Source organism: Colius striatus, chromosome 1 (assembly GCF_028858725.1).
Source record: "Colius striatus isolate bColStr4 chromosome 1, bColStr4.1.hap1, whole genome shotgun sequence".
Lineage (NCBI taxonomy): Eukaryota > Metazoa > Chordata > Aves > Coliiformes > Coliidae > Colius > Colius striatus.
In genome coordinates this window covers 8,437,954-8,453,548 of record NC_084759.1, presented here as the reverse complement: position 1 = coordinate 8,453,548, position 15,595 = coordinate 8,437,954, and the positions used below count along the sequence as shown (strand labels likewise).

At 39.0% G+C, this 15,595-nt stretch overlaps 1 protein-coding gene across 1 annotated transcript in view; it reads right to left on the bottom strand.

The window, feature by feature from the left end:
• The window catches only part of TYR (tyrosinase), a 52,874-nt gene that overhangs the window by 25,891 nt on the left and 11,388 nt on the right, over nucleotides 1-15,595 (bottom strand). The window contains exon 3 of the mRNA XM_062020369.1: nucleotides 5,201-5,348. Coding sequence (XP_061876353.1) covers nucleotides 5,201-5,348 — 148 coding nt within the window. The remainder of the gene's footprint in view (nucleotides 1-5,200; nucleotides 5,349-15,595) is intronic.

Here is a 15,595-nt window from a genome sequence, read left to right as displayed (position 1 = left end):
TTCCTCAACACTAGTAGGATTTAATGATGTGACTTTTGCAATTAATTTTCCTCATTGCTATTTAGCTTTCCTTGCAGTTTATGAAGGAAACTTTTGGAGTGGGATGTGGCAGTCAGGGAGAGGAGAGGTACAGAACAAATTAGAAGATGTAAGAAACTTTCAAAGGACAGAAGTACAGAGAGAACAGATGAAAATACTGTGTGGCTATAGGAATGAGGGGTCTGAAAGAGTCAGCTGAAGGAAAGAGTTCCTTTTCAGAGCAAATAAAACACCCTAGTGAGCTCAAATGGGACTGTAGGCCCTTGCTTTCACTGCTCATGCAGCTGCTCCTTCCAGATTGAGTGGGTTGACTCCTCCCTTGTTATTCCCTTCTGCTGACTGTAGAGCATATCTGAATAGCAAAGAGATTTGCAATTAAGAGAAATGCTTCACAGAGCTAAAAAAGCTCTCATTTTTTGCTGAATTTATATTTGGTTTCATCTTTTTTCTTTATTTTTTAGGCCATTCAATTAAGAATCAATGTTTTTCAGAGTGGTCACCTGCTTTTACCAAGCACTGTGGTGATCTCTAGGTCTTCTAGCTAACCAATAAGAAGTCAAGGAGCCTGATTTATCATTGCTAAGAAAGCTGTAGCCTGGATTCCTTCATACTTCTGCACTGATGAAAGGGAATGATCTTAAAAAAAAAACCAAACAAACAAACAAAAAGGAAGCTTTTCTAAGCAAATGCTTTGCTTTTCATCTGAGAGAATTCAACTACACTCCTGGTCTGTCCACCCTTCCCTTGTTTTGTGCATCAGGTCTGGGTAGGAAAGGCTGGGGGCTAGCAGATGGGAGGCTGACTGTTGCTCAGTTTGGAAAGCAGCTCCTAACATTTGGCTCACACCTGTCAGCAGACTCCATATACACTTATTTATCCTCCCCTGTACCATATGTTTCTATGCAAAATCAGTTCCAATGATCTATTGCCTTACTTCTATCACTCCTATTATGGTCGTAACTGAGCATTTCACAGTCATTAATGCATTTACCCTGACAGTGTCCCTGTTGTGTAGGCATCTAATATCACCCACTTTACAGATGGGTTAGCTGAAGCTCAGACCAACAGCTCCTCAAAAGTCTTCTTGAAACCAATGGGAAGGAAACACATCTCCAGGAGATGTGAGATTGGGGAAGAAAACTACATACTCAGGTTCACTCAAGAAATTTGCAGTGGAGTGAGGAGTCCTTCTTTTAGATCCTACATGGATACTCAAAGTGTTGGAGCATTATTGATTTATTGACACAGAATTGTTCCCTGTCTTTGCAGTCCTGCGGTTCCTGGTGTCCAGTCTTTTTAACATCCTTTGCCAGTAAACACTTATCTCACAACTCTATGTCTTCACAAAGGCCTGGAAGGGATGCTGTCCTCAGCAGAAGATTAAGTTTAAAAGTTGGTTAAAAGCCATTCTCCCAATGTAGTGATAACAATCATCTCAAAAAATGCTCTGACCCAAGTGAGAAAAGTTGATATGGACCAAAAAAAAAAAAAAAAAGCTTCTGCTGCTGTGGAGACTTTTTCTTCTGTTTCCTCTGTTCTTTGTATTCTTATGTGCCTCTCGGAAAAGAACTTCACAGCCCTTCGGATTTAGTCTATGTAGGAGAGGGTTTTTTTAAACGTTCTGTATGTACCTATCAGTCATCTACTTATTAATTATAACTAAAAGCATGATTAATCTGTCATGGATAAGGCTGCTAAGTAACCCTAATCATGCTAATGCATTTCTGTCACTTATACAAAAGGCAGCATTATTATCACTTTTTACATCTGTGTGTACTAGAGCCCATGTACAGAGCAGCTGCAGAGTACTGGTAACGTACTTTATGCCACAGATGGGATGAGATTGCTACTCCATATTGATGGACATAAGTTGATGGGGCTGGATAGAATCCACTTGAGGGTGCAGAGGGAGCTGGTGGAAGCACTGGCTGAGCCACTCTCTGTCATCTACTAGCACTGGGAAGGTCCCAGAGGACTGGAGATTGGCAAACGTGATCCCCATCTACAAGAAAGGTCGAAAGGCAGACCCTGGGAACTACAGGCCTGTCAGCTTGACCTCAGTTCTAGGAAAGGTTATGGAACAGATAATCCTGAGCACCATCCTGAGGCACATACGGGAAAACCAGGGGTTCAGGCCCAGCCAACATGGCTTCATGAAGGCCAGGTGCTGTTTGACAAATCTCATCTCCTTCTAAGACAAGATGGATGAGGGAAAGGACGTGGATATGGTTTTCCTGGACTTTAGTAAAGCCTTTGACACAGTCTCCCATAGCATCCTCCTGGAGAAACTGGCTGCCCATGGCTTGGAGGGACCTATTCTGGGATGGGTGGAAAACTGGCTAGTTGACTGGGCCCAGAGAGTCGTAGTGAGTAGTGTTAAATCTAGTTGTTGACCAGTCACCGGTGGTGTTCCCCAGGGCTCAGTATTGGGGCCTATTCTATTAAACATCTTTATCAATTATCTGAATGAGGGGATTGAGGGCACCCTCAGTAGTTTTGCTGATGACACCTACTTGGGTGGCAGCATAGACCTGCTTGACCACAAGAAGGCTCTTCAGAAGGACCTGGACAGGTTGGAGCAATGGACTGAGACATTTAATGATAGCATTTTATTATGTCACTTTTGCAAATAATTTTGCCTTCTAAAGTGGATAACAAATACAGGTATGAAAAGTGTTTGCAGAGGCTTATAACAAACCTGACTGAAATTTCTCTGTGGGAGGGATCAGTATGAGGACTAAGGTGCTACTTAAGCCCCACAATAAGTGGGAGCTAAGAGATGCATAGATCTTATAAGGCGTGAATGGTTAAGGAAAAAATTCTTTTGATATTGCAGAGAATAATGCTTTCCTTTCTGCATTCTTTTTTTTTTCTCTGAATATTCAGCTGGTCCATTTTTTAATAGACTGGATGTTGGAAGGTTAATTTCCAGATGTCAAACTCAAAATTTGTAACTACACCTGAAACCCCTGTGCATCCATCCTGTCAGGCAGTCAATGGGTGCATATGCTAAATCACAGCTAAGCTCCACTGTTTAACTTTTAAAACGTTCTGCACAGAAAAGAATTTAAATACTGACACCTCCAGAAGGCTAATTATACCCTACAGTATTAGGAGCAGTAGACAGGTGGGTCACCTTTTGATGGAACCATTCAAATGAAGGGTTGACCTGCTTAGACTTGATGCCCTATTTTGAATGGTCAAAGTATGAAGAATAAAACCCTTATGCTCATTAAATATATAAGCCAAGGGAAAAAAAGCCCAATTTCAGATTTATCTTTTATGCCAACTACTTTTTTTTTTAAAATATGATAGAGTTTTATATAACATATGAACTGCCTGAAACTAAAGAACTTCACTGCAAAATGATATCTGCAAGAGGTAATCTGCATCCTTCCAGTGCTGCATACATTGGTGACCTAAACTAAGAAACTGTTTTGGATTTCATCTGAATAAAGAGGATTGGATGAAAGGCTGCGGGAACTGGAGAAGTCTGGAGAAGAGGAAACTGAGGGGAGATCTTAGTAACATTTATAGATATCTAAATGGTAGGTGTCAAGAGGTTGGGGCAGCACTTTTTTCTATAGTAGGTAGCAACAGGACAAGGGGTAATGGGATGAAGCTGGAATACAAAAAGTTCCACTTAAACATAAGAAAAAACTATTTCACTGTGAGGTGAGGGAGCCCTGGCACAGGCTGCCCAGAGGCATTGTGGGGGCTCCTTCCTTGGAGGTCTTCAAGACCCTCCTGGACATGTTCCTATGCGACCTGATCTAGGTGACCCTGCTTCTGCAGGGGAGGTTGGACTAGATGATCTTTAAAGGTCCTTCCAACCCCTACCATTCTATGATTCTGTGGAGCATCTTCCTTATGGGGAAAGGCTGCAGGATGTGGGGCTTTTTAGTTTAGATAAGAGGAGACTGACGGAGGATCTAATTAATATTTACAAATATCTAAATGGTGGATGTCAGGAGGTTGGGGCATCATTTTTCTCTGTTGTATCTCGTGACAGGACAAGGGGTAATGGAAGGAAGATAGAATACAAAAAGTACCATTTAAACATAAGGTAAAACTATTTACTGTGAGGATGAGGAAGCCCTGGCTCAGGCTGCGCAGGGAGGATGTGGAGTCTCCTTCTCTGGAGGTCTTCAAAACTAGATGATCTCTAAAGGTCCCTTCCAACTCCTACCATTCTATGGTTCTATGATTCCATAAACGCCTTGCTGCATGCAGGCAGAATCTCAGTCAAGATGTTTCTGAACACATTAATTTATGAGGGAGTCCCAAAAATTTGTAAAAGGTAATAGCTCTTCTAAGCATTACAGTATGGTCATGGTGGGAAAGTAGAGGAAGATTGGTAAGATAATATAAACTGCTCCAGAACAAGTGTTTCTGTGACTTTTACAGTCCTTTGCTTAGTTAACCTTCTTTTTTTATAGCTCTTTAGTCATCACATTTTGGTGTAAGGCAGTTCATAGCAAATTGTTTGTAGCTGTTCACACGTGTTATAGTGACACAGAAATTTTTAAGGTCACCATTAATCTTGAAAGGCTGTTCTTAACATAGTAGTTTCACTCTTTCCTTGCAAAACTCTACTCTCCTACTCCTTATTAATAAACATGATAGCCTCCTGTTTGCTTTCCTTTCATTCTGCACAGCTGTACTCTTCTGTTTCATCAAGAGACAGTCACAATTTTTTTTGTCACATTGAAATAGGAATTTTTTCTTCTTTATTTATGAATAGCAAGCTTGGATTTTCCTCATGGAATAGAAATTATAACAACCCTGACATTTTGAATGTAAAGGAATTGCTCCAACTGATTATAGTTGTGTTAAAATGAGTCACTTACTTTTGGTCCAAACTTCCTGATATACACATCCAGATAAATTAATCATTATGACATCACAGAAGAACTATTTTTGCCTTAGTAATAAAAACTGAATGTATTTGTCGCCTTCTCAAATTATGTTTAATCCAGTGAACATATAGACAGGCTAGGAAAGACACTTGCTCTCAAATACTAGCAGAGCTCAATTGTACTTGTCTGAAAGTGCTGTGCACGTAAAGGCATTAAGAATATGTGAAGTTTTGAAATGTGAGTGAAAAGCACACTGTAAAAACACAACATAAATTAGTTTTACTGAGAAGAATTAAACTCACCTGTCAACAAATGTATGGTGTAATACAAAGATGGGATCATTTGCAGAGCCTTGTACTTGGGACATGGAGCCATTCATGTAGATGTGAAGTGCATTATGCAAACCACTTTGAGATATGTTTGCAATTGCAGTCCGTGGATCAGCAAAGCCTGTGTGTTCAAGAGGAAATCCTATGCTGATATGACAATGCATATAATTCTTTTTCCAGTAAGACTGAAGATCAAAGTACCAACTTTCACTTCATTTACATTTTGCTTTTCAGACGAGGGCTTAGGAAACCACGTAAAGGAGTGCTAACATATTTCAAAGGCATAGCAAAGATGAAATTAGAATAAGCTAAATTAAAACTCCTGCCATGTAGCTAATGCAGCATGTCAGCAAATGTACTGTTTAATTACTTTATATTTTTAAATTTCTTTGTACATTGTGTTTGTCTGTTAAAAGGTAACATAATCCCTGCAGACATTTATGCATGTACATTTATTCATATTGAGAAAATGTATTCACTTTATTTGAATTTTTGATCTCCATACTTACAAGTTCCTAAGATAAGACAGCTATTATATCTTATCATACAATCAGTCATTTATAATATTTGTTTGTCTCTCTAGGTCACATTCTTTTACTGATAAGACCCAACACAAGCTATAATCTTTACAAAAGGATTTGGTAAATGATCAATAGTCTTCCACAGTCAGAGTCATAGGATAAAAGGCTGAGGATTGCTGTTATTTTGGAGGGCATTGAAAATATGGACTTTGAGAAGAGGTCACACAGACCAACACTCAAAAAGAAAACACCAGAAGATGAGTCTCTCCATTAGTTTTCATTTTGGTAACCTATTCATACCTCAGCTCTGATATTGGTAGCCTTTCTCAGCATCCTGACAGCCAAATTTCCTCCTTACTGGTAAAGACTTCTAATAAAAGACAACTCAACCAACCATCTGATCCTTCTCTGGGATTTCCCAGAAGAAAAAAAAGCAGAAACATATATTGTTTCTATTTCTTAAATTGATGCTAGTTCTACTATTTAACCCATACCAGAATCTCTGTCCTCTCCCTGATTTCGTTCCTGAACATGTCTTGTTCTCACAATTTCTGTAGGCTTTAGGATGAGGAAGCATAATGAAGACATGTTAAAAAGTCTTTACAGTTTAATAATCAAATAAAAAGGGCTTAGATCAATATGTTTGTTGTGCTGATCCTCAGTGTTTTCCCTATATTGTTGCAGTTTATCATGTCTGCATGGTGAGAAAAAAAGAGATTAATTCTTCTCTTTCAGATTGCCTCACACACTTGGAACATTTGCTGTATTTACTTATTTGGGCCAAGAACTAGTATTTGAATAGGAAACTGAAATATACTTTTGAAGTGAACCTCCCAATAGTCCTACCATTCCATGTTGTGATTCACATCACAGGGCAATTTCTGACTTTGCAAGCTGGATTTCTTTTGAAGGAAATTTGAAGTGTGCCAGTTCTCAGGGGATGTTCAGTTCATGGAAGTGAACTAGAGTTACTGTGAAGGAATCCCTTCCTTGTTAAAACCCTCATGTATAACATGGAAGTGGGGTCCTCAATACCAAACATTTTGTTCTTTGGATTTGCTCTTTGAGTCACATAAAGTATTGAGATACGGCTAGAAATCTAGAGATTTATATGTAGAGTCATACTCTGGAGTCTAGGAAAGCCACAGGGACTCTGATCTTCTGTGTGAAATGATTGCATTGCTTTGTCACTGTAAGTTCCCTCATCAGTCTTTGCCTTGTCTGTTAACCTCTTCAAACAAGGGAAAAGCATTTGGCATAAAAACACTGATACATATAATAAGGATCAAATCATAGCTGTATCACCTAGGAACAAATATACCGTAAAAACCATCCATCTTTCTGATTGTAATGGTGTGACAGAGATTTTGAGAAGTCAGACTAGAAAACTTAATCAGGACAAATGGAGTAAGTAGAGTTGGCTTATGATGAAAATTGTAAGACATGAAGGTGAAGTGAGTCCAGATTTAGGAGGAAAAGGGGAACACGTTAATGCTTATAGGTAAATGCAGATTTTAAGTACATCAGATGTGAATCAGGACTATTGAAGAAGCTGCATGGTGACACAAACAGCAATGAACAGAAATTCCCAAAGGGAAAATCTTGCCCACAGAAATGTGCTTGATGGTGAATGTTATGGTACCCAGCTGTTAATTGGGAGAAACAGCAGAATTAAATATTAGCTATGAAGAATGATGTACATTGACAGTCTTGCCAGAACTCCTGTGAACCAACAGCAAAATATGTAGCCTTCTTTGATAATAATAGCCACAACATGTGATCATTTGGATCAGTTGATGTAGCAACACTAGGAAATTTCTAAGTATCGACTGAAAATGATCTATCTGTGTATCTATCTGTGTATCTTTAGGGGAAGGCAAATTTTATGTAGAATCTAGGCAGTAGGCTAGATGTTTTCTATTGGATAGGTTATTTCTTAAAATCTCTTAATGCATTACAAAAGCAAGATTTAATCATTTATTAAAAAAATATACTGGAAAATGGACAATTTTCAATGGAACATCTGCACATGAGCAATTTATCTTAATAATGAAAATCCCTGCAACTGAGACAGCTTTATCAACCCCACCTTCTCACTCCCAGTTAATTGGTGTGCATTCAGTCAGCATCAAAAGTGACATCATGTGTAACCATGTGCATGAGAAGCTGTAATATCTGATTTCTTGTCATGAAAACTCCATAAAAATGGTAAAGTTAGCAGGACTAAAACCACAATGTAGTATCACTTTATTTTATCCTTTTCTCTCAGTCTTTTAAAAAGACTTCAGTACAATCAGCTACTCAGGGTGACATACTATGAAAGGGGATAGAGCCAATTAAAAAAGAATATGTGAAATAATGAGCATTTTTTTCAGAGTACAGGAAACTTTGCTGAAGTGGCTGCATTAAAATCACCTCTACTGCAAATGTGCAGATCTATAAGCTCAGTGAGCTAAATTAAGAGCTTCCTGCCTCTAGACAGGGAAACTCCACTCCCTTCACCTGCCTTGCCCCATGCTGTGCCTTCCTCTCTGTGCTTTAACTGCACCTCTTCAGTCCTTCTGTGAACTGATTTAACTCACTAGTCTGGCAGTAAGCTACCCTGAAGTGTGGGGTGTCAGTCTTTTTCCAAGCTACTTAGACACAGTATCTTTTTGTATATGCAAGGATGTGATGAGGACCAGCTTTGGTACCAAAAAAGGAGGAAGAATCCTTGACTGTTGGATGGAGGAGATTGCATAGAGCAGACCTGTCCCTGATGGCTGTGAAGTATTAAAACTTTTCGTCAGTATTGGAAGCTGTTACATTCAGATATCTTTTTAAACTGTCATTTAATTACAGTGCATTAGAAATAGCCATTAGTGGATACATCACGGAATGATTTCAATAAAAGAAAAATCACATTTTTAAGAGATCATAAACCTGATTCTGCTTCTGCTTATAGCACTGTAAATCAGTGGATCTGAAGTACCTGCACTGGAGCCAGGCCAAATTTAATCAGATGGGGATAGCCTGAAGTTTATTACAGGAAGAGCTAATGTTGCCACTCAAAATTAAGGCTGCCTGACAGTTTTTAGGATGATATGTAGGTGATTCTCATTGATTCTCATTGAACAAGCTGTTGGGTCAGGTGTATGCCTTTTAATAGGGTATATAATTTTATTAACTGTGGATTTTACAGTCTAATAATGGAGACAACAAAAGTCCATGTAGAATCAGTCAAGAGGAAAGTTTATATGTTGACAGCATGTACTATTTTCCTCAGTTACTTGTTTGCCTCAGACCAAAGTGCTATGAGAACACTTAGCAGAGAATATGAAAGTCTTACAAAACATTAGCAGTGTTCAGTGCTACAGAATTGAATTCTAAAAAAAATCCATTCTAAAAAAAAAAAAAAATGGCTGGAAGATGTCACGCAGAGAGGTACTTGGGTGTTTGTACCCAGGTGGCCAAGAAGGCCAAGGACATCCTGGCCTGTATCAGGAACAGTGTTGTCAGCAAGAGCTGGAAGGTGATCATTTCCCTGTACTTGCCATTGATGAGGCCATACTTGAATAGTGTGTCCAGTTTTGGGCTCCTCTCTACAAGAAGGACATTGAGGTGCTGGAGAGGATCCGGAGCTGGTCTACCAAGCTAGTAAAGGATTTGGAGTATGTCTCCTGTGAGGAAAGGCTGAGGGATGTGGGGCTGTTTAGCCTGGAGAAAAGAAAGCTCAGGGGAGATCTTATTGCTGTCTACAACTTCCTGAAAGGAAGTTGTAGCAAGGTGGGAGTCGATCTGTTCTCCCTAGTAACAATCAATAGAACAAGAGGAAATGGCCTCAAGTTGCATCTGAGAAGGTTCAGGCTGGATATGAGAAGGAATTCCTTTACATAAATGTTTGTCAGGCATTGGAACGGGCTGCTCAGGGAGGTGCTGGAGTCACTGTCCCTGGAGGTGTTTAAGAGACGGGTGGATGTTGCACTTGGGGAAATGGTCTAGTGGTTGATAGGGCTGGGACAAAGGCTGGACTTGATCTTAAAGGCCTCTTCCAGTTGAAACAATTCTATGACTCTAAATGTAGAAACAAATCCAACAATCCTATCTCCTCTGATTATCTTAGTGGACTGCCTAACATCTGGGGTATCCATAACATCATTGAGCTATTTGTAACAGTTTTGCAGGTGTATATTTTTAATTGCAAAACTGTTTTTATTACAGAATAAGTTTTAGTTTTGTATGATTTTCTAAGACAATGGTTAGGACAGTCAGGACTTTAAAAATCAAATTGATTGTGGAGTGTCCTTCCTTGGAGGTCTTCAAGATCTGCCTGGACATCTTCCTATGTGACCTGATCTAGGTTGACCTGCTTTTGCAGGGGGGTTGGACTAGATGATCTCTAAAGGTCCATTCCAAGCCCTACCATTCTATGATTCTATGAAATTCTGCTTTATATGTTGCATGTTGGGGGTATCAAGTGTACCTTAAAAGTATTGAGTGCACCCTGAGAAAGTTTGTTGATGACACCAAGTTGGGCAGGAATATAAATCTGCTTGAGGGCATGAAGACTCTTCAGAGGTATCTGGACAGCCTGGAACAAGAGGCCAAGGCCAATTGTATGGAGCTTAACAAGGCCAAGTTCTGGGTCCTGCACTTGGGCTGCGAAATCCCATGTAATGATACAGGCTTGGGGCAAAGGGGCTGGAAAGCTGCCTGGAGGGAAAGCATCTGAGAGTGTCAATTGACAGAGACTAAGCATGAGCCAGCAGGGTGCCCAGGTGGCTAAGAAGGCCAAGGGCATCCTGGCTTGAATTAGAAATAATGTCACCAGCAGTACCAGGTCAGTGATTGCCTCCTTGTACTTGGCACCGGTGAGGCTGCACCTCAAATACTGTATGCAGTTTTGGGCCTCTCACTACAAGAGGGACATTGAGGTGCAGGAGTGTGTCCAGAAGTAGGCAACAGAGTTGGTGAAGGGTCTGGAGCACAAGTTTGATGAGGAGCAGCTGAGGGAACTGGAGCTATTTAGTCTGGAAAAGAGGATGTTGAGGGGAGACCTTCCTGTTCTCTACAGCTACCTGAAAGAGGGTTGTAGTGAGGTAGGAATTGGTCTCTTTTCACAACTAACAAGTGATAGGACAAGAGGAAATGGGCTCAAGTTGCCCCAGAGGAGTTTTAGATTAGATATCACGATCAATTTCTCCCCCCAAAAGCTTGTAAAGCTTTGGATCAGGCTGTCCAGGGCAGTGGTGTAGTCACCATCCCTGGATGTATTTAAAAGACAGGTAGATGTGGTGCTTAGGGACATACTTTAGTGCTGGCTGTGGCAGTGTCAGGTTAAGGGTTGGACTCAATGACCTTAAAGGTTTTTTGCAACTCCATGTCCAATTGGTTGAAATACTTAGTCCCACTCTCCCTGGAGATGATTTTTTTCTATAATAAGGCTTTCACATTTTAGTTCAAGTCAGATCAATACATCTACTGTAAGACTGGAGGGAAGATATAGATATAAGATTATTAAGGCTACTTAATGGTCTTTGAAGTTAGTGATGTTCTTCTGGATTATGATTCTGGAGTTTTCTACCATTGGTAATTTCACAGGAAATTTTTCAGGATTAAATCTTACATATTTTCTCAAGCAATGTTATTACTTTAATCTGTCAAGAGTGAGGTAGCTGCAAGATCTGCAGAATTTGGACTAGGGGAATGTAGTAAATGAAAGTTTCTGATTATCTAATTTAGACCATGATACTATCTAGGTTTTTTTTTTTTCTTAAAATTACTATTCTAGAGCTTCACTGTGGTCGGGCCTCAATAGTCTTTCTAGTTTTCTACTAATGACTGTCTGCTATTTGACAGCACTTTCTCATTGTGCAGCATAAATTTATCCAAAGTTTGTGGTTTGAGCTGGTGAGGAATGTTGGCTGTAGGCTAAAACTTTTTTAATTAGAACTTTCCTGTTGGCAAACTTCACTTAGAGAAACCATTTTTCTTTAGCTATGCAGATGACAGTGAAAATAGTAAGTTTTCCAAATAAAATCTCTTGTTTCAATTAAAAAAAAAAAAAGGAAGATGTCCTGATAAAATGAAATTAAATTTTGAGACTTCTGAGTTTTTACTCCATTATTTCATGACAGAACAGCCATAACAATACATAATTGTGACAAATAGTGGAATGCTATGACATGGCTTGACTTGATACCGTGTGTCATCAGTTACTTCATGAATAATAAAAGTGATACAGATTTTTTTTTTAAAATGTTCTTTTGTCACTGTGTAAACCCCAAAAGGAACTGTTTTTCATTTGAAGTTCCCATGAATAAAAAAAAATTCAAATGTCAAATTTGCTCATAAAGCAAAAGAAACTAAATCTTTCAGCCATCCCTTATTCTAGGAGTCAGCATATCACACCAAAGGTATGACACCAAAGGTAAAGTACCTCACCAAAACTGAAATGCACAAAGAAGAAACCCTACTATTTAATTTGCAGTCAGCTAGTCCATTTCTGATCTCACCTGAGGCTTATAAAGTAATCTGATTTTCTGTTCTCTTTTTATATCTATGAAGTGTCCAAGGAAGTCAATGGTTTTCCCCAGTTAGAGACACAACGAATATTATTTAAAATAATTGCTTCCACTTCAACAGGCAATATGGAAGCAGCTGTTAACTTGTTGTTTTTCAGTCTAAGCAGGAGCTGGCCTGTACCAGAGTGAGAGGGCCACCTGTGTGCTCAGCCTAAAGAGAGTATCTTTTTGAATAATATTGACCTTTACTGTTTATGTCTGTTGTGGTTACTTTTCAGTGATGTGATTTCTGTCTCTGTAGCAGCATTTTCTATTGGCCAAACACAGATTCATCCTGTGCTATTGATATCAACTCATAATGATGCTGATACCTAACCCTTTGAAGGTTAAAAGATCTATTTTTTCTAGTGCACTCAAGCATGGAATAGCATAAAATTTTGCCTAGAAGAGGTTATTCTACGTGATTGGTTCTTCCAAGTGATTACGGGTGTTTTACACTGCAAAACTAAAACTGAGGAATAAACCTAAAATTGATGTAAATCAAGACCCACTCAGTTACAGTCACTGCCTTGGTTCTGATCATCTTTTGTAAATCCAAAGTAACTCTGGAAAGTCAGTGAACTTAATTTGGGTTTACTTTGGATCTGAAAGAGATTAGAATTTGACCTGAAGTGTATTGGCACAAACTTGTGCAAACAAGTAAAGAAGGATTGAAAATTTTTTGTTTAGAAAAAGAGGTAAATGTTAGGAATTATAGAGTGTTAGCAGGTTTGTAAGAATACCATCACGTAGAAGTGGGCACTGGCACAATGAATGCAAGGTGGCAATTTAAGCTTGGCATCTGTACACAAATAAAAATTAAGCTGTCCATTTGTAAGAAAGGAGCTAACACAATACAGCCTTTTTTTGGCAGTAAAACTTGGCTAAAAGCTTTCCACCATCTTTTTCAACAATAACCTTGTATTCTTACTTTCGTATTGCAGCTCATGATCTTATTAGGTAACTAAGTTGGCAGAAATGTTTGTGCTCCTGTGGTGTAAAATTGAGTGTTGAAATAATTTAGGTTTAAAAAAAATATATATATCCTCAATGAAGAAAAGAGAAAAGCTATCTCAGAATAGCACTGTCTGATGGAATAAGCTCCATCTCCATAGTGCTATAGACAAATGTCTACAGAGCCACATCTGACAGACTTATCACCAAAAAAGCCCTTTCTCATGGAATGCTGTGGACACAATTTCACTTCAGTGATCTCTGGGTCTAATGAAATATTATTATAGAAAGAAGTGCAACATCACTTTTTTGACCTTTACTCTCTTCTATATCGGTGCTTGAGCACTGTAGATCTCCTTAGTTAGGCTACAAAAATAAGACAGCAACACAGGATCTGGTAGTTGCACTTGGAGTTGCACTTCAAACAGATAGGGTTACTTAACAGAATTTCCTCTAGAATAGAGAGTCTCTAATATTATGTTGGTTTGGCTTTTTTTGGCTTTGTGTCTACACAGCTTTTAAGAAGGAAACATTCATTGCCTTAGTCTTACCCTGCTGAGCTTTTCCTCACTGTGCTACAGGCTGCCTTCACATGGATCCTAGGACTTTCAAAGGTTCACTGCCAGAAGAAAAGGAGTGGCTCAGTCTCTTTTTTTCCCTTTTAGAATCACACAGGTGGGATCCTGCAGGTGCTCTGAAAGGGCTGCAGTGCATGTCAGCGAGGGTACATCTGCATGGACTGATAAAACCAGCTTGCTCTGTCCCTGCACTGAGCTAAGCTGACGCATCCAGAAGCCATGCAGCAAGATAATATTTACTGCTTCTGTATCTGCTGCTTCTGTAGTTACTTAAAATGTATGGCTTCTGAATCATATCTGACTTGCATAGATCTTCAAGAATATGTAGGTTTTTTCCCTCAATCTATTAGAAGAAGTCATGTGAAATCCATTAGAACCTATTAGTGTCAATCATGACATGCCTTGTTTGGCATTTGGAGGTCTCCAAATGACCACAGTGGTGAGATGGAGCTTCATAAAGCTCATTTAGGAGAAAGATGAATGCTTTTCAGCTTCTGAAGGATTGTTATAGAGAACAGAGAACCCACTTGGAGGAAAATTTGTTCCAAAAGACCTTTTGTCACATGCAATGTCATTGCCATTATTCAGATTAAAGCATGACTCTCTTCAAGTCTTATTTTCAATAGGAAAATGTATCCATTCATATAAAAAAGGTGTATACTTGATCTATGACTCTGTTTAGCTGCCAGTTTAGATTTGTCATTGGCAGAAAGGAGGTTTTACCCCTTTTCTGCAAGCACTCAATGAATTGTTAATTAATGAGCAGTCCTGATAAAGAATTTTAGGCTTTGCAAGTGGTCCATCTTGACTCCGCTTCTCAAAAAATCTGTATGTGGCTCTGCATAACTTCCAAAGACTATACCTTTGGTTTTGCTTAGAATACTAGCAGCATGATGGTAGACCCTCATTATGTCATCACTTATTTAAATTCCCTTTCATATATTCACATACTTTATAGAGAAAAACTCAAGCAAACTTCTACTCTATTATGTCACAGTTTTATTTGCTTTACTTCATGTGGTTTCTGTTTCCATAGGTAGAAAGCTAAAGCAAAGCTATGTCCAGAGCCAGAGCCAATTAATATCTGGACTCTGTTGGCTTCAGCAGACAAATTCCACATTTTGGACTGTTTTCACAGCAAAAAGTGATCAACTTTTTACTTCCCTCCCCACCTCCCCCGCAAGAAAGCTTTCTGGCATTCCACATTGCATTAAGAGTAATACTGAATGTATTAAAAGCTTTGCTTTCTTCTCCTCACACCAACTCCTGTATTGCATTGTTTGGGCACTTGCACAGTTCCTTGTAAGTAAAAATGTCTGGGATGTCAAAAGTAGATCATATTTGATTCAGCTGATGTATGACATTGTAGAAATGTTTATTGATATAATTATTTATTAGCCATTTAGCAATAGTCACAAGAGATTGGTTAGACAGAAAATAATGTGTGACTACTCCTTTTTGTTTACTAGTATATAGATTGGATAGATAATTAAGATAAATAACAAAATTATTTTTGAAATGATGCAAAGAATCTCCTTTGAGGTATAATTTAATCCCTAAGCCTTGGAGTATGGGGAGAAGTCTACTATGGAGTTCACAGTGGTAGTATGTAGATGTAACAGGCCAACTGGCAGCATCCTCTTTCACTCTTGTTGTCCAGACTGGCCTCTGGAAGACAGTGGATTCCAGGGCAAACATATAACCCACATGGACAGGATTATGATCGTGTGTAAGTAGATTATTAGATTATCTCCTCTTATGTGGAGCTACAGT